This window comes from Molothrus ater, chromosome 17 (assembly GCF_012460135.2).
Source record: "Molothrus ater isolate BHLD 08-10-18 breed brown headed cowbird chromosome 17, BPBGC_Mater_1.1, whole genome shotgun sequence".
Taxonomy (NCBI): domain Eukaryota; kingdom Metazoa; phylum Chordata; class Aves; order Passeriformes; family Icteridae; genus Molothrus; species Molothrus ater.
Window position 1 is genome coordinate 8,219,721 of NC_050494.2, and position 27,088 is coordinate 8,246,808.

General features: G+C 57.0%; 2 protein-coding genes across 2 annotated transcripts; one reads left to right on the forward strand and one right to left on the reverse strand.

Annotated features, from left to right (window-relative positions):
• Positions 1–380: 380 nt before the first annotated feature.
• Positions 381–4,970, reverse strand: PDYN (prodynorphin). The gene is made up of 4 exons (XM_036395844.2): positions 4,801–4,970; positions 2,646–2,701; positions 1,797–1,944; positions 381–1,563 (listed from the first exon to the last, which is right to left on the reverse strand). The coding sequence occupies exons 2-4, from the start codon at positions 2,663–2,665 to the stop codon at positions 1,006–1,008; spliced, it is 726 nt and encodes a 241-aa protein (XP_036251737.1). The 5' UTR covers positions 2,666–2,701; positions 4,801–4,970; the 3' UTR covers positions 381–1,005.
• Positions 3,250–26,460, forward strand: STK35 (serine/threonine kinase 35). The gene is made up of 10 exons (XM_054516686.1): positions 3,250–3,321; positions 4,795–5,063; positions 5,107–5,256; positions 5,814–5,878; positions 7,622–7,765; positions 8,015–8,036; positions 8,339–8,452; positions 9,488–10,107; positions 15,427–16,174; positions 22,334–26,460. The coding sequence occupies exons 1-9, from the start codon at positions 3,250–3,252 to the stop codon at positions 16,137–16,139; spliced, it is 2,169 nt and encodes a 722-aa protein (XP_054372661.1). The 3' UTR covers positions 16,140–16,174; positions 22,334–26,460.
• Positions 26,461–27,088: the final 628 nt, after the last annotated feature.

Genomic DNA, 27,088 nt, shown 5'->3' on the forward strand with positions numbered 1-27,088 from the left:
CCCATATGAGCAGAAAAGGGGCAGTTTGCCCCCTGCCCTCAGCACAACTACCCCTTCCCAGCTGGGCAGCAGTGGTGATTCCCAAGGGAGTTCTCTCCTGCCTGCTGCTGCAGGAGGAACCTTGCCAGCACCCTACACGCCCCTGCAGCAGGCTGAGCATGCCTGCCCTGCACTTGCTCAGCTGAGATGGCCCTGTCACTCTCAGGATATGGCTCCAGAGGTGTGTGGGGGTCCCACATTCCTTTTGGCACCCATGGCCCAGGAAGCCCATGTGCTGCCTGCAGGTCTCACAGCCAGCACCCCTGGCCCATTTGGGCACCCCAGTTTGGGGTGCTTGCTCTGCCCTGCAGAGCACACTCAGCACCCAGCATGGCTTCAGCTTCGTTGGCATCTGCCTTTTATTGACTGCGGGGGGGAGGTGGGTGTTGGGGCTTGGGGCTGACCCTGCCTCTGGAGTCGCTCTTGGAGGGGGAGCCCAGGGGCTCTGGGTGGGTGCTGGGATCGGTGGGACACTGTGAGAGGCTCGGGGAGGGGAGTGAGGGCTCAGCACTGCTTGAACACCTGGTGATGGTGCTGTGGTTCCACCAGCCACCTCTGCCCGTGGCTATGGCAGCCACCTCCCCGATCCTGCCCTGGTTCATCCTTCCCAGTGCTCCGAGCCCCCTGCCCTGTACGTCAGCTCTGGTGGTTTGCAGACCCTGCTGTGCTCTGGCAGCCACGGGAGGATGGAGGATCTGTGTCCCCAGCAATACACCCTGGGAACCCTGGGCTGGGCCACAGCCACACCGCCAGCAGCCAGAGGAGTGGCACTGTCCCCTCTGCGCACAGGAAGGGCAGGTGAACCAGAGAGGGACAATGGGATGGAACTCACGGTCCCCTGAGCGAATGAGGCAAGGGTGACACCAGCCACACTGGGCCGGGCAGGGGACAGGGCTGGGGGTGATGGCACAGTCGGGGTGGCAGTGGCAGTGTGGGGACCGCGGTGCTGCCGTGCCACGCCTGGCTCTATAGGTCTGAGACCTCCCCTGAGTAGGCGCTGGGGTCCTCGTCCGACCTCGTGGTCACCTTGAACTGCCTCCGCAGGAAGCCCCCGTAGCGCTTCTGATTGTCCCACTTGAGCTTGGGCCGGATGCGGCGCAGGAAGCCCCCGTAGCGCTTGTGCAGCTCCGGCCCCTCGGCCCCCGTGGGCTCCTCATCCCCATCCCCGTCCCCTGCCGGCCCCGGGTAGTCCTCGGGGGCCGCTTGCTCGCCCGGCTTGCGGCTGAAGCCCCCAGACTTCTTGCTGAGGCCGCCCTTGGCGTGAGCGTTCTCGCGGAGCAGGGACAGCAGCTTTGCCTTGGACATCATCTTCATGAAGCCCCCGTAGCGCTTGGCCGGCGCCGGCGGCAGGTCTGCAGTGCCCAGACCCTGCTCCAGCTGTGCCTCATCCTCTTCTGCCTCCTGTGGGGACGGCTCTGTCCCCTCGGCCAGGGCCACTAGTGGAGCCAGGAGTGCCAGCGCCTTCCTGCACATCTCCCACTCGGGGCCGGGTGACAAGGAGCCCTGGCATTCCCACAGGCACATCTGTAAAACAGCGGCCACAGGTGCTCAGGGTGAGCCCTTGCCTTCCTCCCACCCCACCCCGAGCCCAGGGGTCCGTGCCCACCGTGCTGCTCAGCTCGGTGAGAAGCTGAAGTTTGCACAACCCCAGCACCCTGGGGTGCCCATGACCAGCACACCAGGTGCCACCCAGCTCTGCCACCCTGCACCCGTGACACTCCACTGCTGGCTCACGTCCCTGTGGGGCCAGCACTCACCAGGGGCTGGACGCTGCTCTCGGCACCGCGGGTCTGGGCTGCGCAGAGGGAGCACTGGGTGACACAGTTGGCAGATGCCACCGCAGACAGGGACAGGCAGAGTGCCAGTGCCAGTGCCCGCCGTGCCATCTCGCCCTGCAGACGCTGCCTGGAGAGAAGACAGCACAGAGCCTGTCACTATCCCTGTGCCAGCTCTGGGGAGCCATCACCACTCCACAGGCACTGGGCACCTACCACCTCCATCTGTGAGCTGCTCCTGGGATCGTACACAGGGACCTGTGCCTGTGCCCGTTCCCACATGACTCACCTCCAGGTGCTGCTCCCAGCAAGGACACCACAAGATGTGAGCCCTTACCCTGGCTGCAGCCTGGTCCTTGGCACAAGCCCAGAGCCATTGCCAGTCCCTGGTGGCCACCAAGTCACTGTGGGCAGGACCACTGTTGCATCTCATCTTAACTCATCTCATCTCATATCTCATCTCATATCTCATCTCATATCTCATCTCATCTCATTTCAGTTCTTCTCGGTTCCTCTTCATCTCTTACCATACCATTAGAAAGAAAAGTCCCTTTTTTTCCCCAGCACTGGGTTTCTCTGTGATTGCCATGTCTGCATGGTGCAGGCAGATGAATCACCAGCTCTTCCCCTTGGCCCTGGGGAAAAGAGCCCCAGCAAACGGAGCTGCGGTGGCAGGTGGATGGGGTGATGCCATGGCCCCGTGCGGACTCACCCCAGGCTGCTGTTCCCCACACCAGGGCAGCCTCATCTCCCCTCCCTCACACCCACCAAGTCTGCTGGACTGGTGCATCAGGAGAAGGGGAAAAAGGAGGACTCTGGGTTCCAGCCTACCTGCAGACCACCATCACCATCCTCCAGTTTGAGAGCCGTGATGGAGCCTCTGGCCTCTGTGGACGGACAAGGACACTGTGCTCAGCTGGGAGAGGGGCTCTGCAGGTGGCAGTGCTAAACCTGACCCTGGGTGAGGCTGGAGGGGCCACTGCCAGCCCCACCCGCAGTGCCACAGGATCACTGTGCCACTGGGACCATGATAGCCCTGGAGTAAGAGCCAGCCCCAAAGGGGTGCACTGGCTGCAAACCCCTGCCTGCTTCCATTGCTGCTTTTATCTAGGGTGGGTAAGGCATGACCCAGAGGGATCTGTTACACATTAATGACGCATATTAGAGACTATTGTGCTCTCCAGCAGTAGCAGCTAATGTACTGTAATTGGTACTGATGAAGAATTGTTAATGCCACAGTATTAATTCATGCTAGATTAAAATTTAATTTAAATTATCTGCACCATCGTGTGTCGAGCTGTCTGCATTCCTTGGCTGCACAGCCACCAGCTCCGTGAATCCTCCCAGTGCCCTGGCAGTATGGCAGGGAACAGCGTGGCAGCTGCCCAGGATGGCAGGGGCATGGTGGGACCTCAGCCAGCCTCGACTCTCAGACATGGGACAGTCCCTTAATTGCGTCAGGGCCACCGAGACCGCACCGAGGAGCGAGGACATGCCCGCCGCACAGGTAGGTGTCAGCTGCAGCTCTAGGGGGAATGAAACACCGAAAAAAAGCTGATAACTGCTTCGCAGGGGCCCCGCCGGGAACCTTTTCTTTCCCTTTCCCCACCCGCTCCCCTCCCTTGCTCCTCCGCTGCCGCTATCCCCGTGGGTGCTGCCAGAGCAGCACACAGGGACGGCACCGGGAACGTTCCCATGCTGGGAACAGCTGCTGGTTTGTCTGACACTGCACAGTTCAGACCTCTGGCATTCCAGGCACGGTGTGTCCCATCCCTGGCACCCTGCTGCAGACAGAGGATTTCATGGCACTCAGGGGAGCTGCAGTTCTCTGAGCACAGATTGGCCAAGGACACAAACATACTGTGTGTCCAGGTGGTGCCACAAATGTCCCAGCAGTGCTCTGCCTGCTCCTGAAGCTGGGGTAAGAAGGACTGGCAAAACGGGAGCAGGAAAACGGGAAGAAAACAAAGGGCTTTGGACAAAAGAGGAAAGAAGCAGCGGGGAGGAAAAAGCAAAAAGAACACAAAGGGAGGAAGAAGAAAAGCAGAGTTCGAGCTCAATCCTGTGTTACCTGGAGGAGCCCAAGGCTCTGGAGCCATCCCTCCTGCAGGAACACCTTGGAAGGATTGCGGCAGGCTCTGGCAATGCCAGCATTGAGTCCCAGCCTCTGTGGCCACTCTCAGCACATCCTACCTGTGCCAGGTGCCTGCCGGTGTCCCTTCCTCCCATCCCATTTCCACTTGAGTCTTCAAATACCAGGCTTTGCTTTGGAAAACCCTCAAGCAGCATCCATGCACCCCAGGGGCCAATTACAGACCTGGTGACCCAAGGAGGGATGAGGAATCAGGGCTGTGTGTGCTGGACAGCAGAGACTGGCCCCATCCTGACTAACCTGTGATTATAGCTAACAAAGGATGTGAACAGCTCTCCCAGACTGAGCAGATCTCTCCTCCCACACAGGTCCAACTCCACAGGTTTGGATCCTGCACATAGTTCTGGTGGAGAAGAACAATCAACCTTCCAACATCTCCTTTCCTCACCTCCAAAAATTTCCTGGAAACACCATCAGAACAAGGCTTCTCAAAAAAGCTGGTAACTTTTGGAATAGAATCACTCGAGCACTGCAGCCACACTGCTGCTCGAGCCAAGAAGGGGGAGAGAGAACCCCCATCCTCTCTGCCCACTCCCTTTGCCCCTCCAAGCCCTGGGTGATTCTGCTGCCAGGATGCCGGGCACAGCATAAAAATGAAATGAACCCCAGCAGAGCTCCGGACAGCTGCTCACGGGCTCTGAAACCACTCAAGGGACAAGAGGGACCTGCAGCCGTGTGGAAGCTCCCCAAAATAACACAACTCCAACCACAAGCCACTCTCAGCAGTGCTGCTCAGGGGGTGTTCTTAAACTGTTGCTTTTTTGGGGGGAGCAAGAGCGATGCCCTGATTGTGCCCACGCAATGGAAGGGGGATGACAACCCCGGCAGCCCTACCTGCCGCTGCTCCCTGTCCCGCCGAGCACCCGCTTCGCCAAGTCAGGACGGCTCGTGGCTGGTGGCTGTCCCTCCACGGGCGTCAGGCTGCGCCAGTCATCGGTGGCAAGGCCACACTGGCAGGCGGCCCCGCGGTGCTGCCCGGGTTGCCCACCGGACTCGCCGCCGGCTGCCTCTCACCCCGCTTTTATGGCCACGGAGTCTCCTCCTGCGGCGGGGCCCGGCTGTGCGCGGCGGCAGAGCCAATCGGGGCGAGGGAAGCTGTGAATAATCAGCCCCGCAGCATCCCCGCCACCTCCCGAGCAGGCTCGCCCGCACCGCCGAGGCCTCCCCGCAGCCCCCGGCCGCCCCGGGAATCGGGGTGCGCATCCCACCGCTGCGGCTGCAGCGCTCGGAGACATCCGGCGTGTCCTGCCTCGGTCCTCGGGGCCGAAACGCCTGCCCCGAACAAGGAAGGTGGCAGAGGACCGGGACGGGGTCTGTCCGTCTTCCCACACAGCTGCGTCCCAGAGGGGTTTGGCTGCTGGGGGTGTGAATCCCCTGGACACTGAATTCAAATCATGTCCAAGAAGGGTGGAGGGGGAAAGGTGAATCCCTGACCTGCTCTCACCCTGCTCCCCAGGCTGGGGAGAGGCACTGTCCTCAAGTGAGCCCATCCAGAGCTGCTGGGAAGGGAGAGAGGGTCTTCATGCCCCGGGAAAGGGATGTCCCAACCCACCCAGCCTAGCTGCTGTCAGTGAAAAAGCCTTTGCATAGAAACCCCCCCAACCTCTGCAATGCTAGGACTCAGAGCTCAGTTCCACGTCTCCCTGAACCCCCTCCTCATGAGGGCAAACACTGAGATGAGCCAACGAGGCAGAGGGAGCTGGCTGGGGGGAAAAAGACACCCCCACTTTCCCCACTCAGCCCTGATTCCTATTCTCACACATTTCCAAGTCTGATCTGGAGAGAAAGGAGAACAGCACTGGGGCAATGACAGGCAATCCCTGAGCCCCTGCACCATGTCACAACAGACGTGTGGGACGGGGGTCCGAGGTGCAGACCCCACAGGACATCCTGCACCGGCCCCCACACCCCAGTGGGTGCAGACACATCCCCTGCGTCGCTGGCAGTGCAGCCAGTCCTCTCGCCTTGAAGATGGAGCTATTTTTATCGGAGCTCAAGAGGGATGTTTCCCAGCAACCTGCTGTTCTCCCAGCTCGAACACCAGCTGCTGGACCTGGTGCCCCCTTGCTCAGCCGTCCCAGCACTACTGAGGGAAGTGGGGGCCATCGACAGGGCTGGGACCCTCTGCTGGGCGCCCAGCAGCCACGGCAGCCTGTGCCCGTGGTTCTCTGTCAGGACTGGTGATCGGGTCCATCGGCATCCCCCGGCTCCTTGAAAAGCAGGCGAGACCCCACGGCTTTTGTCTGGAGGTGGATTTTAACTCCTCCAGGCTGGGGCTGTGCCAACACGGAGGGACCAAGGTAGCAGGGCAGACCCCGCATCCTCCTCAGGGCTAAGGGAGGAACCCACCCCTCCATCCCTGGGGCTGCAGCGAGGGCGGATGGAGCTCAGGCCCCGCAGGGGCAGAGGGCGGCCACGGCCCCGCCTCGCTGTGTCGGGGTGTGCTGGGCTGTGCAGGCACAGAACAAAGCTGAGAAGAACAAAACGCATCTGCAAACGACCACAACACTCTGGGCGAGGGGCTGAGCAGCCCTCGGGCAGTTTAACCCTTGCTGCTGGAACTGATAGCCGTGCGGGTACCACAGACACGGCGGGCGGAGCATTTCTACACCAAAGCCATTCTTTTTATATGAATATTTGTATATGTATATATTCACCCAGCGGCCTGGGGTGCAGTCACCGCCCCGCACAGGGTAATTGCACACGAGGGAGATGTGTTAGAGATTGAACAAATCCCCAGGACGCAGAGGGAAAAGTCGTTTGGAATAAGGCTCCTTCCCTTTGCTCCGGGTGGGAGGTCGAATTACTCCTGTCCCCAGAGCGAAGTGCCACCGATCTACTGAGCTGGGTAACAGGGTCCTCCACGGGTCCAGGGCGTGGAGGGTGACAGGGTCCCCCGGGAGAGGAGTTGGAAGCCAGCCCACCCACCAGCAACTCAACTTAATATTCATCTGTCTCTTCCTAATGGGAAAGCGTCTCTGAGTCACACTGACATTTCCCTGGGACAATGGTAATTAAGTACCTGGGTAAGTGAAATGTGCGGTAATAGAAAAGTTAACTTTTCTAACTACATGAGTGAAAGGCGCGTTCGGCGAGGAGGGGGCCGAGCGTGCCAGGCACCCGCGGAAGCAGGTGGGAGTTAATGCCAGCTGGCGTCACACGGCGCTGCCACTCTGTCCCTGAGCCCCCAGGTTCCCCCCGAAGGACCCTGCTCCAGACCAGCCAGGGCTCCCCATGCCCTGGGGTGGGGTAAGTCGCCCCTGCGGCTGGTACAAGCTCTGCCAGCCGCCGGGGCTGTCCCCAGGCAGAGGGACCGCGACCCAGAGCTCCGGCGGGAGCTTCCCCAGGAAGGCATTGGCTGCGCTGTGGGTCCTCCAGCACGGTCAGCTTTATCCCATTCAGGGACACGGCTTTTCCAGAAACTCCCAACACGTTTGCACTCCTGTCTGGCCTTGCCGTAGGCAGGAGAGCGAAGTGTTCAGATGCATTTGCGGGACATGGGGAGAAACGCATGTTTCTGCTCTGCTCCAAACCGCCCGCGGCAGCTCCGTTCCAGCGTGACCGCACCGGAGCGAGCCTCCGGCGAAGGGAGCACCGAGCAGGGGGCCGCCAGCGCTGCCCAGGCGGGCACACGGTGACCTCCCTGCGTGGGCAGGAGGCACAAGTGCCACTCCACGGCGGTACGAGAAGCGGCGCTCTCGTAAACACGGCGAGTCACGCCGCTGCCACCGTCGCTGCGGGCTGACGAGCGGCACCGGGGGCGCGGGGCTGCGGCACGACCCCCGCAGCCTCCCCGGAGGTGAAGTGGCTCCATTTAAAAATAAATTGAGGTCAAAGCACTTGCAGGAGCTGCAGCCGGCGCCGTGACACCGCGGGGCAGCCCCGCATTAGAGTCGCCGGTGGCTCCGGCTCGCCGTCCCTTCCCCGGGGGCACCGGCGTGACGCAGCCGGGAGCTGCTGGGGCTGCGTGATGGCAGCGGCACACGGCTCAGCAGCGGGGCAAGAAATCTGGGAATTTTGAGAGCTCCTCCGTGAACCGGCTCTGCAGACGCTGTCTTTGACCGGCAGCAGTGAGCGCTGCCAACGGCACCGCGCGGGGGGCAGGAGAACGCGGGAGAGGCGGCTGGAAAAGTACATTTGGGTTGGATCGTGATTCCCTCCCCAAATATTCCCTCCTCCTCCCGAGGAGCGGGACGGCGGCATGCAAAGCCCCGAGCTCTGGGGTTGCCCAGCAGCGCCAGGAACAGGATGAGAGCTCCGGGCAGCCCGGAGAGAACGGATACTGGAGATGCCCACGGCCCGGGGAGTGAAAAGCAATTTTGGGACGGTGCTTGGGCCAGGGACCTCTGTGGTTCACCCCATCTGCTCGCAGGAGAAATGTCACCAAAACAGCCAAGACTCAACCCCGCGGGGACACGGCCATCCCGGGGGGACACACTGCAGCCCCGCGGTCTCCCCCGGCCCTCGCCGCCCTCGGGGTCCCGGCGTAGGGCGGTCACCGTGTCCCGCTCTTGGTGACCAGTGCCCGTTCCACCACGCGGACACCCGGTGGGTGCCGCGCCACCCTGGGGTGCCCCCAAAACCCTCGGTCCCGCCCCGCAGGGATCCTCTCGGGATCGCAGCCACTTTTCCGAGGAATTTCCAGTTGGAAAGTCCCCGGTGATTCCCGGCAATGGGGTCGAACCCTCGGGGTGAGCATGGCGCACGGGAGGGTCCCCGAATGCTGCCGGAGCTGTGAAACCGGCCCCGAGCCTCATGCCCCCCTTCCCGGTGCGGCTGCACAGCGCCAGCTCGCCGGGCATCCAGCACCGCGCTGCTACCGCCAGCTCAGCGCGTCCCGGGATTTACCGGGTGCCGAGGATTTATTGGGTCCCGGGGCACTACTCCCTCCCCGGGGAATCACCTCCCCGCCAGGTCATCACCCACAACGTGTGCACCGCCCCCCTCCCCCGGTGCGCCGTGTCCCGGAGCATCACCCCCCACCCCCGGCGGCATCACACGCAGCCCTCCCCAGTGCACCCCTGTACCGCCGGTGCACCGCTCCCCCAACCCATCCCGGGGCATCCCGCCCCCCCGGTGCACCGCCCGTCCCGGGGCGGGGGGAGGGGGCTGCTGGGGGCGGGTCACCCCCCGCCGTTACATAAGGGGTTACGTCAGGGCGTGCGGCCACGCTCTTATCCCACCGCCGCCGCTCGCCCACCCCGCCCATTCACACGCCCCGCGCAGCGCCCGGCCCGGAGCCGCCGCCGCCGCTCCCCAGGTGAGCCCCGCGGGCCGGGCCCGAGCCCGCAGCGCCTCCCGCGGGCCAGGCCCGGAGGGAAGGGACGGACGGGGGAGACCCGCGGCGGACGCCGGGGCCCCCATGACCGGCCTGTTTACACCGGCGCGGCGCGTACCACCGTGGCGGGGGAGCGGGAGGGGCCTGCCGCCGCGCTGAGTCCCGGCCGCGCCGAGCCGCGCTGGCGGCGCCGCGACCCGGTTACCGCGCCCGGGGCGGCAAACCCGGCCCTCTCTTTCCGAGTACGGGGCCGGCACCGGGGAGAGGCCGAGCCCCGTCGCGGCGGCCGCCGCCCCCCCCCGGCGCCGCGGTGGTTCGCCCCGCGCGGCCGCGATTGGCCGAGCGCTTAAAGGGGCCGGCAGCGCGCGCTTTTCCGCCCCGCGGCGCGGCGGCGGCATCGGCGCGTGCCCCCTCGCCCGCGCGGCGCTGCCCGGCACGCGGGGCGGGGGGGGCCATGGACGGCGGCCGCCGCGGGACACAAAGGATGGGGCGGCGGCGGCGGGCGACGCGGCGTGGGGCCATGGCGGCGGCGGTGGCGGCGGGGCCGGGCATCGGCGGCGGCGGCAGCCCGCGGTACAGCCTGCTGGCCGAGATCGGCCGCGGCGCCTACGGCGTGGTGTACGAGGCGGTGTCGGGCCGCAGCGGCGCCCGGCTGGCGGTGAAGCGGATCCGCTGCGACGCTCCCGAGAACGTGGAGCTGGCGCTGGCCGAGTTCTGGGCCCTGACGAGCCTCCGGCGGCAGCACCCCAACGTGGTGCGCTTCGAGGAGTGCGTCCTGCAGCGGCACGGCCTGGGGCAGCGCATGAGCCACGGCAACAAGCGCAGCCAGCTCTACCTGCGCCTCGTCGAGACCTCCCTCAAAGGTACCGGCAGCCCTGGCTCGGCCCCAGCGCCCTCCCGGGCCGCCTCACCCGCCCAGGGCCTCCGGGGGCCCTGTCCCTGGCATCCGTGTCACCCATCCCCACCCCTGAGCACCTGGATCTGCTGCCTCCCTGCTGCCCTCAGTGACCCCCACACCTAGATCTTCCTGCCCCACTCCCAGGTTACACCCCCGGAGCAGGTGGCTGCTGGGATGCCCCATGCGGAACATCCTGGTTTTGTCTCTTTTCTTCATGGACACCCTTCCACAGTACCCACACCTCAGGCACTGCTGCTGCCCTGCTTGCTACCCATCACCCGAATGCTCAAATCCTTCCTGGGCATTGCCTGTGATTAACAGCACCCAAAGCTCCCCCCAGCTCTCACAATGCCCTTCCTCCCACCTTGACTCACTGCATTTCCAGTGTAACCACACCTGGGCTCTCCCTGCTGTGCCCCTGAGCACCCATCACCCCTGCAATCTTGGTGTCCTCTCTGGGGTATCTGCTCTAGGCTTGCTCCCATCTCCCATCTCTGTCCTGTCCCTGCAGGGCTCCCCACAGGGTCTCTGCTGCCACTCAACCTGAATACACCTGAGGGACCCTTGTTCTGGACTCTATCCCCCCATGCTGTGCATTCCCTCCACTCTCCTGTACGATTCTCCCAGGAAACCATTCCCTGAGCCCCACCCATGTCTTGCAGCAGTGCCAGTGGGGTCCCTCCATGTGCTCTGCAGTCCCATCCCCAGTCCTGAGGGGCCCTCTTGCCACTTCCAGGCTCAAACATAACCCTTGATGGACACCTCTGTGTGATGGACCCCTGATCAGCACTGACTCCAAATCCTGGGGCTCCATCTGCTACCCTGGCCTTTGCCACAGCCCAAACACATCTCCTTGGGGACCTTCACAGCCTGTGCCCCAGTCACACCAAGGGGATATCTCCCCCTCTCTGCCCAATGTACTGTCCCATCTCTGAGCACCCCAAGGCTGCCGCCTGTTATGGCTCAAGCCCTCACAGCTTTAGGACTGGTGTCCCCCCCCATTACTGGCTCTATGGGAACAGCCCTGGAAGCACTAATGCCTGTAGCCTGGGCTGATACCGCCATTTTCCCCTGGGGTCCCTCAGCAGCATCACGGGGCTGTCAGGGGTCACCTTCTTCTGTCACAGTCGATGATTGTGATGGTGACATCTCCAAAATGCTCCCTCCCTTCTTCCCTTTGCTCCCTTGGCTGCTTGTCAGACCCAGCTTTGCCAATGTGCTGTGAAGATGTGGAAAAATACAGGAGCCCTGTGCCCTTGCTGCCCCTGTGCCTCCTCCCAGCCTGCTGTGAGCAGAACCAACCCCCCCAGTCCTTCCTTCCCCAAACTGGTGTGCCAGGATTCCTGTCAGCTCCTTGGGGTGCTCAGTCTCCCTGACCCCCAGTGTAGGCAGCCCCCAGACCCTGTGCCAGGCACAGAGTTCATGCAGAGCTCCTGAGATCCATCCTCTGAGCAAACCTGTGGCTCTGACTGTCCCTGCCTTGCCTGTCCCCTCTATATCCCTGCTGGGTGGACATGTCCAGACGTGCCTGGCTCTCCCCATGCATCCCAGCTCCTGCTCTTCTTCACACAGCCACCCAAGGGAGGCTCCCTGCGAAGGGCAGTGTCCAAATTCCTGTACAGCCAGGGCACTCAGCTCTCTGGGAGAGGAGCCAGCTCTTCCCTTCGGGTGTGTCAAGCTGTAGCCGGAATGGGGGATCCTGCCCCCTCTGTCATGTTGCATGCCCTGAGGACAGGTGGCTTGGCTTGGGGAAAGCTGGAGGTGCCCCATCTGCAGGTGGGGAAGGAGACCCATAGATGCCCCATCTCTGGGGGGGGGGGGGTTGAGCCTTCTGAATTCCCAGCAGTGGGGAGGGCTTTGCCTGCCCTGGTCCTACAGCAGCCCCTCAGAGGGGAGCAGAGCTGGGCTCTGCACCCCCAGCCTGGATAGGAGTAGCTGGACTCCCCAAACCAAGCTGGAGCACATTCTCCTTCCCGTCTGCCTGGCTGCCTTTGGGGCTGTGTTGTGCCAGGCAGCCTGTGCTCACTGCCTTCCCAAGCCTTGGGTCTGATAGATGTGGATAAATATTTTCACAACAAAAGGCCGGGCTGGATGAGTCCTGCAGGTCTCTCCCTGCCTGCCTGCAGTGGCGGTGGCCGTGGCGCTGCGCTCCGTGCCATTCTGCACGACCGCAGCTGGGCTATTTACGGGCCAGCACAGATGCTGTGCCAACGTGCTGGGGCTCAGGGCACGGCCAGGATTAATCTGAGACTCTCTGAATTGGGAGCACAACTGTCAGGATACAGGCGGGGTTTGCTCTCAGCTACAGCCAGAGGCTGAACCTTTAGCATTTTAACGAGGTGTGGAGTAATTAAATTTAAAGGGCAGGGTGTGAAAAGGAAGGTGGAAGCTCGGTGCTGAGCTGGAGGAGAGGCACCCTTGCAATGTGCTCAGAGCCCTGTCACAGGAGCACCTCCAGTGCTTGTGCACATCACATGCCCCTCTTGTTTCTAACCTAGAGCACTGACAGAGCTGCCTTAAGTGAACAGGTATAAGGTGATGCTTCCTGTTCCTCCCATGTCATCTGTGGGGCCATCAACCTGCCACCAGCACTCAGCCTCACTCATGGGCTGCCCTGGCATCACCTCCATGTGTTGCCATCATTCCAACTGCCTGGAATTCCATGCTGCCAGCTCCCATCTCTCTGGTGCAGCCTCCTTGCACAGAGGGAGTCAGAGGTTACATGTGCTGGTGGGCACTGGGATGCTGCTTCTGCTCTCACTGGATTTTCATTTCCCCTGTGCAGCTAAGCAAATTAGCACGCTGTTAATGAGCTCCCTGGGATGGGGTGGGGGAAGTGTGTGTGTGCTGCTGGAAAGATGGAGTGTGAGTGTGTGCCATGCTGTGTTTGGGCAGGGAGCACATGGGGATGCTGGCTTGGTGATAGAGAACAGGTCCAGCCTGTCATTGGCATCTCCTCAGCTCTTGACTGCTTGTCTTCAGTTTGCTAACATCTCATCTTTAGGGAGCGTCTTGCCAGCTCTTTATGTTTAAAGCTGTTTGTTTTGAAGGCAGGAAGATGATTTAACAACTAAAACACTTTCAGATTATAGAAAGAAAATGAGGAAATATTACTTTTGGCTTAAGCCTCTATTCACAATGCTCCACCCAAAGTGAAGTGCCTGGTGCTCACAGCTACTGCTGGATCTCCGTCATCTTTCCTGCGTTTGCTGACGTTCAGGGGCCAAGTTTTAAATCAGAGCCTTCCTTATGCTAAAAACAAACCTTGGCTTGTCAGAGCTAACAGGTCCTGGCTGCTGCTGAGCCAGTGTTTGAGCCACTTCCTGTGGGAAGGGGCTGCCAGCAGTGCTGTGTGGATGCTCCCACCTGGCTGTGTGTGAGGGATGTGGGGCTCTGCCATGCTCCCTGTCATGGTTTGATTCCTGGCAGAGAAGAGACAGACACTCCTGCTCCCTGTGTTGGGGCTGTATGGCTGCAGAGGGGAGCAGGAAAGCCAAACCCTGTGTCCTGCTGTGATGTCACTGGGATTTAACAAATCAAAGTGATGGCAGCTGTGTGAGCTGGGGCTGTCCTGGCTGTGCTGGGGTCTCTGCTCCCATGCTGTCATGTCAAAGGTGGCTTGCACCAGAGAAGCTGCTTTTCCAGCATTTTGGTCTCCAGAGCCAAGCTGTCCTGTGCTGCTCCCAGCTGGTCCTTGGGCTTTCATGGTGAGCCTCCTTCCAGCCAGATGAGACCCCCAGAGTGCACCCAGTACCCTGTGTAACTCCACCCTGTTCTTTCATCCCCTAGATCTAACCTTCAGACCTAATCTCAGCAGAAGATTGCTGAGGATGAGGAGGTGCAGCCAAATGCTTCTGTTGTGCAGATTTCCATTTCCATAGCAGTAGCCATGGATACAGACTGTTTGTGCAAATAACCAATATTCCCACCCACACTGACTGCTGACCAGTGCAGCCCAGGGCTGGGTGGCCCTGGTAGTCCTCGGCTTTACCTGCTGCTGGAAGTTTTTTGCTTTCCCAGATGCTCTCTAGGGCTTTGCTCAAACAAAATCCAACTTTGTCAAATGGGTGGAGTTATTTAACTGCTTTCAAAAACACTTGAGTTCAGCTGTGGGACTTTTTAGCTGTGGCAGAGGTGAGTGGTATCGTCCAGCTTCTCTCTTATGGTGCTTGATGATAAGAAAATCAATTTCTAGAGCAAAATGATGCTCTGGTGGTGTGTGCAGGCTCTGCCAATCACCTGGGTGCTCTCTGGAGGAGATTTGGGGTCTGACCCCAGGGTTTGCATTCCTGGCATCAGCTAATGGGGATGGGTCTGTTGCCAATACTCCCTGGGGCATCCAGGCATCCCTGGGGAGCACCAGTGGCAGACTTGGCCCCATTAGCTGATATGAGGCTGTTGTGTTCTTCACGTGTCTAATTGATGTGCAAGAGAGTCCTTCCTTAGGCAGGAGTTTTATGGAGTAAAGCCTGAGATGCTCTGAGCTTGAGGAGCTCAGTTTGACGTCTGGTGAAGGAAGAAGCTGTTTGGGGTGTAATACTGAGTAGTAGGAGTATTTACAGTCACAAATGTGGCTGAGATTACACTCAGCAAAGATTTTGCAGCTTGGACCTCCAGTTTCCTCTCATTAAAGACTTGTTGGCACTTAATGAAAGCTGGATGAAGTGGCAGAGTTTCCCCAGCACAAATGCAATCTTTAAATGCACAGATTTGTTCTGGGAAGACCCAGTGGGCCATAGGGCTTGGACACTGGTGACCACTCTTGGCAGGTCTGTGCTGGCAGTGTCAAGGACTGTGATCTACTCCCTGTGTGCAGTTCCAGTAAAGTGTATGCAATGAGCCAGCCTTTGCCTCCTGCAGCAGAGCTGAGGTGGGAGAGGAGGCATTCACAGAAGTGATTTTTTTTTTCCTGTAGACTCAGTGCTAATTATGCTTTTAGCCTCTGCTGCTTTGGCTGTCAGAGCCTGGGGAGAATGGCCTGCTGGTAGGACTGAAGAAGATGTGTTCTCTGCACTTTGCTGGGAGGAGGAGGTCCCTGAGCTGGTTCCCAGCAGTGGGTTTGGGTAAACACGGTGCTGGTGTGTCCTGCTCAACAGGATCCCAAAGCACTTAAAGCCACAGCAGTGGCAGCATCACTGCTGGTGCCCTGCAGTGCAATAGGTCCCAGTCACATTCCCAAAATTTCTGTTATCCACATAAACCAGACCTGTTCCTCAGCCATCCTGGCTTAGTGTGGACTTTAAAATGTGTCTGAAAAACCCACTCTTTTATCCCTTTTGGTCAGGTGAGAGGATCCTGGGCTATGCAGAGGAGCCTTGCTACCTGTGGTTTGTCATGGAGTTCTGTGAAGGGGGAGACCTCAACCAGTACGTGCTGTCCCGAAGGCCTGACCCTGCCACCAACAAGAGCTTCATGCTGCAGCTGACCAGTGCCATTGCCTTCCTGCACAAGAATCACATTGTCCACCGGGACCTGAAGCCAGACAACATCCTGATAACTGAGAAATCTGGCACCCCTGTGCTCAAGGTGGCTGACTTTGGGCTGAGCAAGGTCTGTGCTGGCCTGACTGCTCGGGGCAAGGAGGGTGGGCATGAGAACAAAAATGTGAATGTGAACAAGTACTGGCTGTCCTCAGCCTGTGGCTCTGATTTCTACATGGCACCCGAGGTGTGGGAGGGACACTACACTGCCAAGGCTGACATCTTTGCCCTCGGCATCATCATCTGGGCCATGATTGAGAGGATCACCTTCATTGATGCTGAGACCAAGAAGGAGCTGCTGGGGACTTACATCAAGCAGGGGACTGAGATTGTGCCCGTCGGGGAAGCGCTGCTAGAAAACCCAAAGATGGAGCTGCACATCCCTCAGAAACGCAGGACTTCCATGTCTGAGGGGATCAAGCAGCTCTTGAAAGACATGTTGGCTGCTAACCCACAGGATCGACCTGATGCCTTTGAGCTTGAAACCAGAATGGACCAGGTTACATGTGCTGCTTAAATTCAGGGCAGGGCACCGCTGTGCTTTGCAGCTGGGTAAGTGATTCGCATTTTTTGTCTTATTTCTGTCGCCAGTACTGGCCCAATAGTGCACTTTATAGTGACACAAAGGAGTCTTTTATGTTCTTAGAGCTATTTCTATAGTGACTCATCAGAGCACTGCTTCTGAGGTTGTTTTCACCTATTCTACTGCAAAAATAAAGTAGAGGTGAGAAATAGAATTAGCAGCTGCACATCCTGTCACTGCCCAAGGGCCCAGTGGAGCTGGAAGGGCTGGGCAGGAGCCTTGCTCCTCAGAGGTCCTGGCTGGTGGCTCAGACAGGCTGGAGCACAGCAGAGACACCTGCAAGCACTTGGTATAAGCTTTGGTGACATCTGTCTCTCTCAGGGTCAGGGAGGGATCTGCCAGTTCTGCCTCCTCTGCTGTGTGATGTAATTTTCACAGTCTGTGCTGGAGCTCCCTGTCTAGCACCATCCCCCTCCCCTGTGACACTTCGACAGGACACCTCAGGGCCCAGCTGGCTCAGTGAGTAGCCCCAAGTGGCACATCTGTCTTGGCACAGAACTCTTTGCTTTCACCTACGAGGCACATGGGTCCATCCTGTGGCTCTGTTTCATTTCCTTATTAAAGGCAGGACTTCCCTTTGGTGTGAACGTCAGTGCCCAGACCCAGGAGATGCTTTGGTCTCCAGCATCTGTGTTTGTAGACCTGTGTCTGCTAAGGAAGGAAGCTTAAAAACAGCTCTGCTCAGATTGAGCTCATCTCTGTCCAGAGTCCCCTCCCTTCTCCCCCCGCTATTAAACAGTCTGAAGCTCAGAGGTCCTGATCCTGAAGCCTGGGTGGTCACACATGGTCTGGAAGGACCCCAGGGATGTGGTTTAGCTGGCAGTGTCCCTCACCAGTGACACAGAAGGACTGGGAGGTGTTGCCTACATGGCAAAGCTGTCTGTAAACAGAAGCTGTTACTAGGGATTCTCCCAGCCAAACATTTCAATGAAACTGAAGAATTACAGATTACCAGGGGTGAGGCTGACATCTTTCCAGCCCACATCCTTTCTCAGGCTCCTGCAGAGCTGCCTGCCCATCACTGGTCCCAGGAGTTCTTTGACAGCCTGCCTGTGTCAGGTGCTGGCATCACAGCTTGGGCCCAGCCCTCACCTCACCCCAAAACCACACACAGCTAGCTGGACTGGAGCTGACTATGGATGCAAGAGGGCCAAGAGGGAGGAAATTATGTCCCTGGCCAGCATGCACCAGCCCTCAGCTGATGGCTGTGTGCCTGTCCAGCTCTGAGAGCAAGCCCCCAGCAGCAGTGGGGAAGGTGGAGGTATTTTGGCAGGTTTTGCTAAAACCCCTCATTGCTGCCACCTGAGGGTTCCTGAGTTTATGGAAAATGCCTCTCTCTGTGTGCCCAGGTACACTCTGTGCTGTTTGTAGAGAAATAGGGATGGAAATGAAAAAACCCATTGGGTGGGTCTTGTTCTTCTCTGTTGGTTTGTCCAAACTGGTCCGCAGGCCATCCCCTGTGCACTCTTCCACCCACAAAATATTTACCACCCATCTCAAGTGCAAGTAACTGATTCAAGCACTGCTGCCTGGGGCTGGATACTGGTCCAGTGCAAGTGTGGGCTGGGGATTAGGGTGGGGGAGTGAATCTGTGGAAATGAGAGCCCTTAAGATGGGTGTGCCGGGGCAGACACCGTGCCCCGGGGCGAGGCGTGGGGCTGTGGGAGCAGCTCTGCCGCGCACGTGGAGGGTCAGGCCGGGCTCTGCCATCTGCCCTGGCTCGGTGCTGACTCTGTGCTGACACGATGCTGCTGCGTTATGCAACCGGCCCCTGCCCTCGGGGGAAATTCATCCTGCGCAGATCTGCGGAATAGTACATGAAGGGATAACAAACACCGAGGGGACAGTCCTACCCCGCGGCTGTTTGCTCAAACCCAGCTGCCTTCTGCAGCCCCCCCTCCAGTCCACCCCAGTCCATCCGTGAGTCTGCACCGATAGCTCCGTGGTGACACAGCTGCAGCAGCCAGGGATGCTCTTACATAACCCAACCTGGCACATGGAGCGTGGCTGCCTGGCCCAGATAGAGCCCAGCACCAGCCATATGTCCCTGCAAACCCAGAGTGTTCCTCTGCCTCACTCGTGGGGCAGCCAGAGTATATATATGGTGCACTTTGCTGTAGGTTTTCCTGGTGTACTTGTGTATTCAAATCAGCCTTCTTCTGGCTGCTATTAAATGCAAATCTTAAATTGGAAACCTGCTTGAGAAGCTTAAAATGGGATTTAGAGCAGAGCCTGAATTCTGCTCTCAGGTAATTTTAGTTGACCGAGAAGCTCACGTAACCTCTTCCAACTTATTTGTGGCACTGGCGTGTAGCTTTGCTGTGCTGGGTCATGCAGCAGGTTCTTCCCCAGGACAGTTCAGACCTGCTCAGCCTTGGTTCATGTCATAACCTGGAAAACTGTAACCCTTCCTGACCCAGGCAATCGGATTTTTGCTTATTCTTTGCTATGCCACTGACCTCTTCAGATTTTGCTTCATGTCTCAGCAGCTTCGGCTTCAGTTCTGCCACGGATGCTGCACGCACCTGAGAGCTTCATGCTCTGTTACCCTTCCAAAATGTAGATAGGAAATGTCAGTTCTCAGAAAAGAAGGTGTTTTTTGCTTAGTTTATGCTGGGCACCGGGCTGCCTGAGGTGGAGATAACTCATTATCTCCGTGCTTTTCACACTGCTAGTGGCACTGGTGCAAATAGTTCCAGCAGAGATGGGCAGCATTTCTGTGGGAAAAACCAAGGTATTCTCTTTTTCATTTGAACACTTCTTCCCTACCTTCTGCAAATGTTTAGATAAAGCCAAGTTTATCTACAGCTCTCTAGAGTTGGCAAAAGCTGCCTTTTGGGCAAAGAGGACAAAAGCCTTTCTAGTACAATTAGGGAGTGGCTGGGTTGTGCTGGGTATCTGCTGATGGGTCTCTTTCTGTGATAGACCAGCACTAACTGCACTGCCCACTGGGGAGTATTTCACCCTTCCTTCCCAATACTGGAAAGCTGGAATGATTCTCCTTTCCTGCAGTGTGAACATCTTTCTTTTAAACCACTTTTGTAGTTGCCCTCCAGATTCCCTGGGGATGGTGAGGGGCCTCCCAGAGATGCTGCTCTGGTGGGATCCTCTGATGGGGTGGCTTTGTTCAGCCTTTAGACAGGTTGTAGAGGAAAAAGGTACAGTATCAGTGTGGCCTTTTGCTGCTCCCTGCAGTCACACAGGGGCCTTGGCCACAGAAACACAAAGGGTGAGTACAGCATCACCCACCACTGACAGTTATGTGTTTAAGAAACTTTGCAGTTTTGATAGACACAGAACATCAAACTGCAATGGTTATGATCAGTGTAGAGGCAGGTTGTTCTGGTAGGTTTGTATTCCATGTTATTTTCACTGTGGATAAAACAGTTGGTCTGATTTTAGGTGGATGCTCAAGATGAATGGCAAGAATCTGTGCAGGCTGCAGCATCTCAGGGGCTGTCATGAGCAGGAGGGTGTTCAATAGCTGTGGCCAGTCTGGTTCTCTCCAGCACTCCTCTCTCAGTGGGTTTGATTATTCTAGTTTCAGCTGAAAGTGACTGTTTGTATTTGCATTGTTCTGCTCTTTGCATTTTACTTGTGCCCCAGGAGCTGATGCTGAACAAGCTTATCTGCTCACCCTGCATGATGGTGTCTACCCTGGCCAGAGCTCTCTGGTGCTGTGCCCAGCCACCCCCAGCACTGCTGATAAACTGCTGCCCTGTGGAATTTCAGAGCTGAAGGAAGGACGGGGATCAGGGACACAGCAGCAGCTCTGAGAGCTGTCAGTGAACAAGGACTGCTGCATCAAGTTAGATCTTGGCTGGTAGTATCACTCAGCTCAAGTTTTACTCACTGGCCTGTTAAAGGACAGTAATTTCATTCCTAAAACAATGTTGGTTTTGACTCTGGACTGTTTTCAGTGTGGTTTGTGGATCTTGGCATGGACAAAAGCCACAGGACAGTAAGTCAAGGTCAGTTCCTCTTAGCCATAGCAGTGAATGCAGCATCACAGGGACCACCCCATGGAGTGGTGACACCCTTCTGGACAGTGTTGATTCTCCCTGGGGTGAAATGAAGCCCTGAGGGTGACCTGGACCATGTCAGCTCTGGCCAGTTGTATTGGTGTTTGTGTTTGCTTGCTGTCATCCGTGCTTTGCCCTCTGAGAGAGGTCACTGCAGTTGGATTTAAGGATGCACCCAAGGAATGCATCACAAGTATAGGTACAGAGCATGAGGGAAGGCTCAGGAGATAAATCAGGCACTCAGCTCCGTTCCCTTGCACTCTGTGTTCCCACACAGGGGCAGATGACATGGTTAACACCAGGAGCTGCTGGGTTTTCTCTCCCTCCTCTGCACTGAGTCCTCTCTGCCATGCAGACCCCACTGCCACTGCCCCTCTGTGACCCACACATTGGTGTCATCTTGTGTGCTGGGTGAGGGCTCCATGGGCTGCTGGTTCACATCCTGCTGATGCCAAATGAACATTCAAGCTGATTAAAGCTATAAGTGGCATCAGTGGAGGGATTAAAAGCTCTTGAACAAGCCCCTGCAAAACCGTGCGTCAGTGGGGCGAGCTCTCCAGTCTCAGAGCAGTGAGCTCAGGGCTGCTCAAGCAAGCGCCTTCCCTGATAATGTTCCTACTCCAGGGAAGCACAAACAGAAACCCTGCCCTACTTGCTAACGAAGCTGCATAATAGGAGAAACCTTCCAGAAGAATCCTTGTGTGTTTGCCCTGACCTGATGTCTGTGTGCCTCTCGCCTCCTCCAACAGAAAGGCTTTATTCTGATGGCAGCCTGCAAAAGTGGCATCCCTTTGGTTAACCTCTCCTGGAGAGGAGTGTGCCCATGACCTTGCCTTCTGCTCTGAGCAGCTTTGTCCTTTAGAAATGTGTTCCACAGGCAGGGATTTCTTTAATGAGATTTCCTAGGGCTAAGGTATTGGAGTAATTTGCTGGGCAGTAGCATTTTTTCTGCAGCGGGTCTTTCCCACTGCTCCCTTGGTGTCTCTGCAGAGCCCCTCGCCCATCCCTGGTGGGCTGGGACCTGCCCTTGCTGAATGGGGGAGCTAAATTCACCCCCAACATTTTTTTCCCATCTGAGTTTAGAGCTTGTGAACCACCGCCACTGCTTCCCAGCACAACCACTGCCCTCAGCTCTGCTGGTGCCTCCTTGAGTTTGGGACATCCTAAAGGATGGATTTTCAGTACAGAAGTGACATCATGTGTGCATAGGTGTGCTGTTCTTCTGCTGTCCACAGGGAATTTTCTGGGTTGCAGACAAACTGTGTGGAAAGCACCGGTGGCTTATGTGTGGAGTTGAGCATTCCCATGTCCCTGAGCTCGGAGGACAGGAGGGTGCCAGGGCTGTGGATGAATGGGTGCAGCACCACTACTGATACAGGGACCATGAGGGTTGTTGTGTGTTAAGGCTTTGGCCAAAGCAAGGATTGATGCAACAAATCCAACTCTAAAATCCCTGGCACTGAGCATCCTTGTGGGCTGAGCTGTGAACCTCTCCTGCTCTGCTTCCAGTTGCACCAGCCTGGATTTTACTCACCTTTTGCAGAGCCACTTGTGCTGCCCGAGCTGTTGCTGACGCAGCAGGCGAGTGGTGCAGGGCACCTCTGGGCTTGCAGCTTGTTCCACCTTTCCTGGTGGAGTGCATGGAGCCAGCACTCACAGACACATCACATGGACTCTCAAGGCCAGGCTCTGCTGTGGGAACACTTGTCCTTGTTCCAGCAGGACTGTCACTGCGGGGAGCTGTGTGGGATGGGGCTGTGTGTGGGGGTGTGAGGAGATGCTCAGGCCCAGCCAGCCAGTCCCTGGGGCAGCTGGATGTGTGCTGTCCTTGGCAGTGTGCTCCATGCACTGCTGTCTGAGTCCTTCTGGGAAAAAATCTGACTGTAAACTGAGCCCAGTCCCTGCCTGGATCGATAGCCAAAGCACTGGGCAGTAGAGATGTGGCAGCACCTGATTTGGGCTAACTGGGATAAGTGGGCTGCTGGCAGGAGTGGTGTCTTACACCCCTTCCATCCAGGAGCCAATGCCTGCAGTCACAATGTAGTAACTGAGACAAACCACTGACGAACCTGACCTCTCTTTCTCCTCTCTTGTTTTTTCTTGCAGATTTATTTACCAGGGACCCATAATCTCCATTATTTACGTGCAAGAAGGAAGTCAAAGATAAGGGAAGATGATGATACAGAAGATCCCTGGTCTACAGGATCTCTGGCAATGTGAAATATTTGGGTGTTACTTTTTTGTGTTGGGAAGGGTGTTGTAGGGGTGTGGGAGGGAGCTGCAGGTGCCTGTGGAAGAACACAAGCTGGCAGCTGTCACTCACAAAACTTTGAAACAAGATCCAGAGAGCAGAGCTGCCCTTGCCCAGCCCTCCCTGTGTCTCTTGTGCTGCTGTTTGACTCAGTAGATGTTTCTAGGGATGTGGTTCCATAAGGAAGTGGGAATCAGCAGCCTGATGGTGAGGTGTACTGCCAGGCACCAGCTCCAAGTCCAGCTGGGCACAGTTTTGGGTTCAAAGCTATTGATTTTGCCTAGGGAAAATGGGAGCAAAGTGGTGGGTAGGTTTGCATTGGGAGTGCAGTGCTTTAGGAAAAATTAATCTCTTGGTCCACATGTTGCAAGCAGCCAAATAACTTCATAGCCAGGCAGCTCCTGAATAGGTGGTGCTGCCCAGGCTTGTGAGCAGCTGACATTAGGATAGAGTAGGATAAACAAGCTGGAAAGCCATTTGGCAAAGCAGGTCTTCCCAAGCTAGATTTCATGATCATCTTTGTGACTGTCTTTCCATACAAAGGGAACTGGGGAGCTGCTGAGTACATTTTCAGGTTGACATCATCTGAGTACAAGAGAAACAGAAAGCAGTCCACTGCTCTGATCCATTTAATGCCAAACTTCAGTCGATAGGAACAATGCTGTGGAGAGAAGGAGGTTTGGCCTAATAGGTCATAGGCTGGATTTTAGCTTCCCACAGGACACTTTTCCCTGCTAGCTAATGATCTCCAGGAAGCAAAAGGCAATGCTGCTATTCAGGATAGGCTACAGTATAGTACAGCTCAGGTCAGGAGATTGGAACCTCAGGCTGAGCACTTAAAACTCTATTTCCTTGCCTATATTTAAAGCAGAACTCATTTTCTGGGGCTGCCCTGTGTTGATGATCTTTAGACTTTGCTCACTGTAAATGCAATGTAAAGCACCACCTCTTCTCCACCCTGCAGCTTCTGAACCACCTAAAATGTTTCTCAGAGGTGAAATCACCAGCAGTGGTTTGGGAAGTGGGCTGGTCTGATCCAGGGTGCTCAGTCTGGAGCTAGCCACGGCCACGAGCAGGACAGGGTCCCCCTGGTCCCCTCATCCCTGGCTGTGGGAACTGCTCCTCGCCTGCAGCTTTCCTCTGCCATCACTGGAAGGTTCTTAACTGGCAGCACCTCCATGTATCTCCTCAGTGTACTGTGCTGAGCTCACAGGAATGAACGGAAATGGAGGAAATTCAGGTGGGCTCAGGCAGAGCAGGGAAAGGATAGAGGGGCTTCTTTCTTTTCTTCCATCTTTTCCAGGACACAAAGCTAAAGCTGTGGCTGCAGAAAGGCCTGGTCCTTCTTAGGAGGACCAGGGGGCTCCAGACTGGCTGTCTGTGACTTGTGAAGGTTTGGACAGCACAAATGCACTGCCAAGCCCTTGTTCCTCACACTGTGCTTGTGTTTGTCCCTAGGGATGCTTCTATGGGCTGCAGCTGGGTGGGATTCCTGCAGCTTCCTGTGCTGCATCCCACAGGGAGGGGAGAATGAACCATTTAGCTCACAAGTGCAGTGTTAGTGCCCTGATCACTGGACCATCCTTCCTCCACCTGGCAGAGCCTTTGCTCCTGACTGTCACAGCTGTTCTAAGCAAACCCTGGCCTGAACGGGTGCAGTAAGAGGGCAGGAGGTGAAGCTGGAAGGCAGTGAGTGCATTGCCCTGTTCTTCTCAGGACAGGAGTGAGTCCAGCAGGCCCTGGGAGGGTCAGCCCTCTTGGTCCACTGCTGTTTCAGGCCATCTTCAAACCACACGTCTCCACCTCAGCTTTTGCATTGCAGATGTGTTTTTCAAGCAGCTTGATGTTAGTGAGCTAGACCGTAGTGCCTTACTTAGGATTTAGCAAACACTTCCAAGGAGGAGTCCTAGGGCTGCTAGCCTTTGGCCAACATGGATGTTTCCCTGATTAGTTTGTCCTTTTAAGAGCATTTCTCTCTGATTTTGCTGCTGTTTGTGCTCAACTCCCCAGACTATATAGGAACCTGCCTTGTGTTTACAGCTCCCCACATCTCTCCTTCAGTTACTTTGGCCCAGACCAGCACTCCCTCTATAACCAGGTGGGAACAGCTCAAACCTGCATATGCTGTGGGATGGAGAATGTTTAGTCTTTTCCCAGGTGGGTCTTTTGGGCCTCACCTGCCCAGCCCCTGCAGGCCAAACTTCTTCCTCTGCTGTGGATGTTTGGCACCAGGATGCACTGCTGGGAAAATCCAAGTTTAAGAAAGCAGCCCCAAGCCTGTGGCCCATTTCCCAGCCCAGGGCCACGCTGTCTGTCTCTTCCTGGCTGCAGTGAAGCTGAGCATCCAGGTGCTGGGGGTAGCTGGTTAGTGTGGGGGGAGCCAAGCCCCCCTTGCAGAACTCTCTGGGCTTGTTGGCCCCAGATGGTGCCCACGCCAGGGGAGTGATTGTATGAAACTGTTTACTTCTGATTTTGCTGTTTACAAGAGGGATGTGGGGTGGGTGGGGGGAACAAGCCAAGCCTCAGGAGGATTGGGAACTGTGTTATCTGCACCAGCGTGCAGCAAGGCCGACACCACCGGCATCATGCAGGCGTCACGGGGATCTCCCGGCCAGCTTTGGTCCATGGTGGGGAAAGCAGAGGTGGCTGTAGCCTAGAGGGGTTAGATTAGCTCCCCTATATCCCCTTGCTGCTGTGTTTGAGGTTCAGCAGTGCTAGTGACAGATAAGAGTTACCCCTGTGGTCTTCCTCTACTCCTCAGGACCCAGCTCCTTCACATATCACAGGCTCCCAGAGCCTTTCTGGAGCAATAAGATGTAAACCAAGCGTTACCATCGTCGTGGAAATCCTCCGTTGTGTGCAGTGTCTGTCTCCTCCGTATGCAGTACGAGTCTGGGTTTAAGCCTGCCAAGCATCACAGGGGAGCTGCTGCAGGCCACAAACTGGGATTTGTTTCACTGGGCTCGCTGCAGGTCTGGAGAACAGGGAAACGCTGCTGCTTTCCTTCCTTACCCCAGGCCTGTGCTGCCCAAGCCTCACACTACAGCTGCCCAGGGCAAGGGTGCTCCTGGTTCCCTTTCTGGCAATGCTGGCATGGGATGGGTGAGCAGAGCTCAGTGCTCCTCACAGCCCCCATCCCATCAGCCAGTGGGAAAGCAGGGCCCCATTTCCCTTGAACAGGGGTGCAGCCAATGCTTGGGAGGAGTTGTGCCAGTGGCTCCTGTGCTCCTCAGCTGGCTACAGGCACATCCACTGTGTGGGCCCTTCATGTCCAGAAGCATTTCTCACTTCAGGGCAGGGTGTCTGGTGGGTGTAGCTGGAAGGGAAGTGCAGGGAGCTGTTCTCTTCCAGCTGTGATCTGCCAGATCATTTCTCTGCAGCCTGCACAAATGCTTTTTGCCCTGAGGGTGTCTAGGCTGCTGGAAGAGCACACAGGGGCCACATGGAAGTGCCTGGTGGTCCCAGCCTGGCACCTATTCCCAGCAGCTGCCCAGGCCAGCATGGACCTTCAGCTCAGTCACCCAGCAGAAAACAGCAGCTTTGCAGGGTGAGCTGCTTCACTACCACACTAGAGGGGTTCTAGGTGAGCCCCAGGACAGGGGCTCATGGCTGCCCCAGCCCTGCTGAGGGCTCTCCCCACTCCTCACAGCTCCTGTGCTGAGCTAGCAAGAGCAGAAGGCTTAAACCCAGACTCCAAACTAAAGATAATATTAGTAAATGAATCTGTATTTTTCTTTTTTTTCTTTTTTTTCTTTTTTTTTTTTTTGCACAGAAGCTGGTTATCTAGGACCTATGTGTGAACAACTTTATATAAATATATTTTGTACTTGGTTTCCTTGGGTTGGTATGAAACGTTCTATTTAAGTTTTTTGAACACTGTGGATCCCCTGATGTGTATGAATGGCAGAGGCTTTGTAAATTAAGGGACGTTTGTGTGAATAAAGCTATTTGATGGGGTTGAAAAGCCACACACAACTTGAAACGTGAGCTCTGTGTGTTTGTCCTGTGCTGTGCTGACAGCAGTGGGGTTGAAAGGGCATCCCTGGCAGCAGTGGGCAGACCAAGGCCCTAAAGTAGCTCTGGCTCCATCCTGGAGGGCAGGTCCAGTTAAACCTGAGCTGGAACTGGGCTAGCTGCATTGACCTCAGGGCTTAGGGCACTAAACCAAGGCACCCTGGCCAGTGCCAACCAGAATGTGGCTCCCTGGCATGGAGCACTTGTGGCCCTTTATCCTTGCCCTGGATTAGGATTAGCCCCGTTCTTGATGCAGACACCAAGTAGGACATTGTGATTAGCAGGACAGGCAAGCTTGGCCTCTGCCCTTACAGAAACACCTCCCCATCCTGCCACAAGCTGGCAACCCCATGGTTCAGGAGCCAGAAAGGACCAGCAGCCCCTCACCCAGCTGTCTGCCCACTCCAAACCCCCCAAGGAAAATGCCCAGCAGATCTGCCACTTGAGTAGCCACAATCAGTTTCTCCCTTTGCACAGATTCTCTGCCCCAAATCGCAGATGCCCAAGCTGGTCACAGCAGCTGGGAGCCTCTGGTGCCGCGATGAGAAAAGCATCACGAGGCTGAGCCGCATCCTGCAGCCACAGGAAGTTTTCCT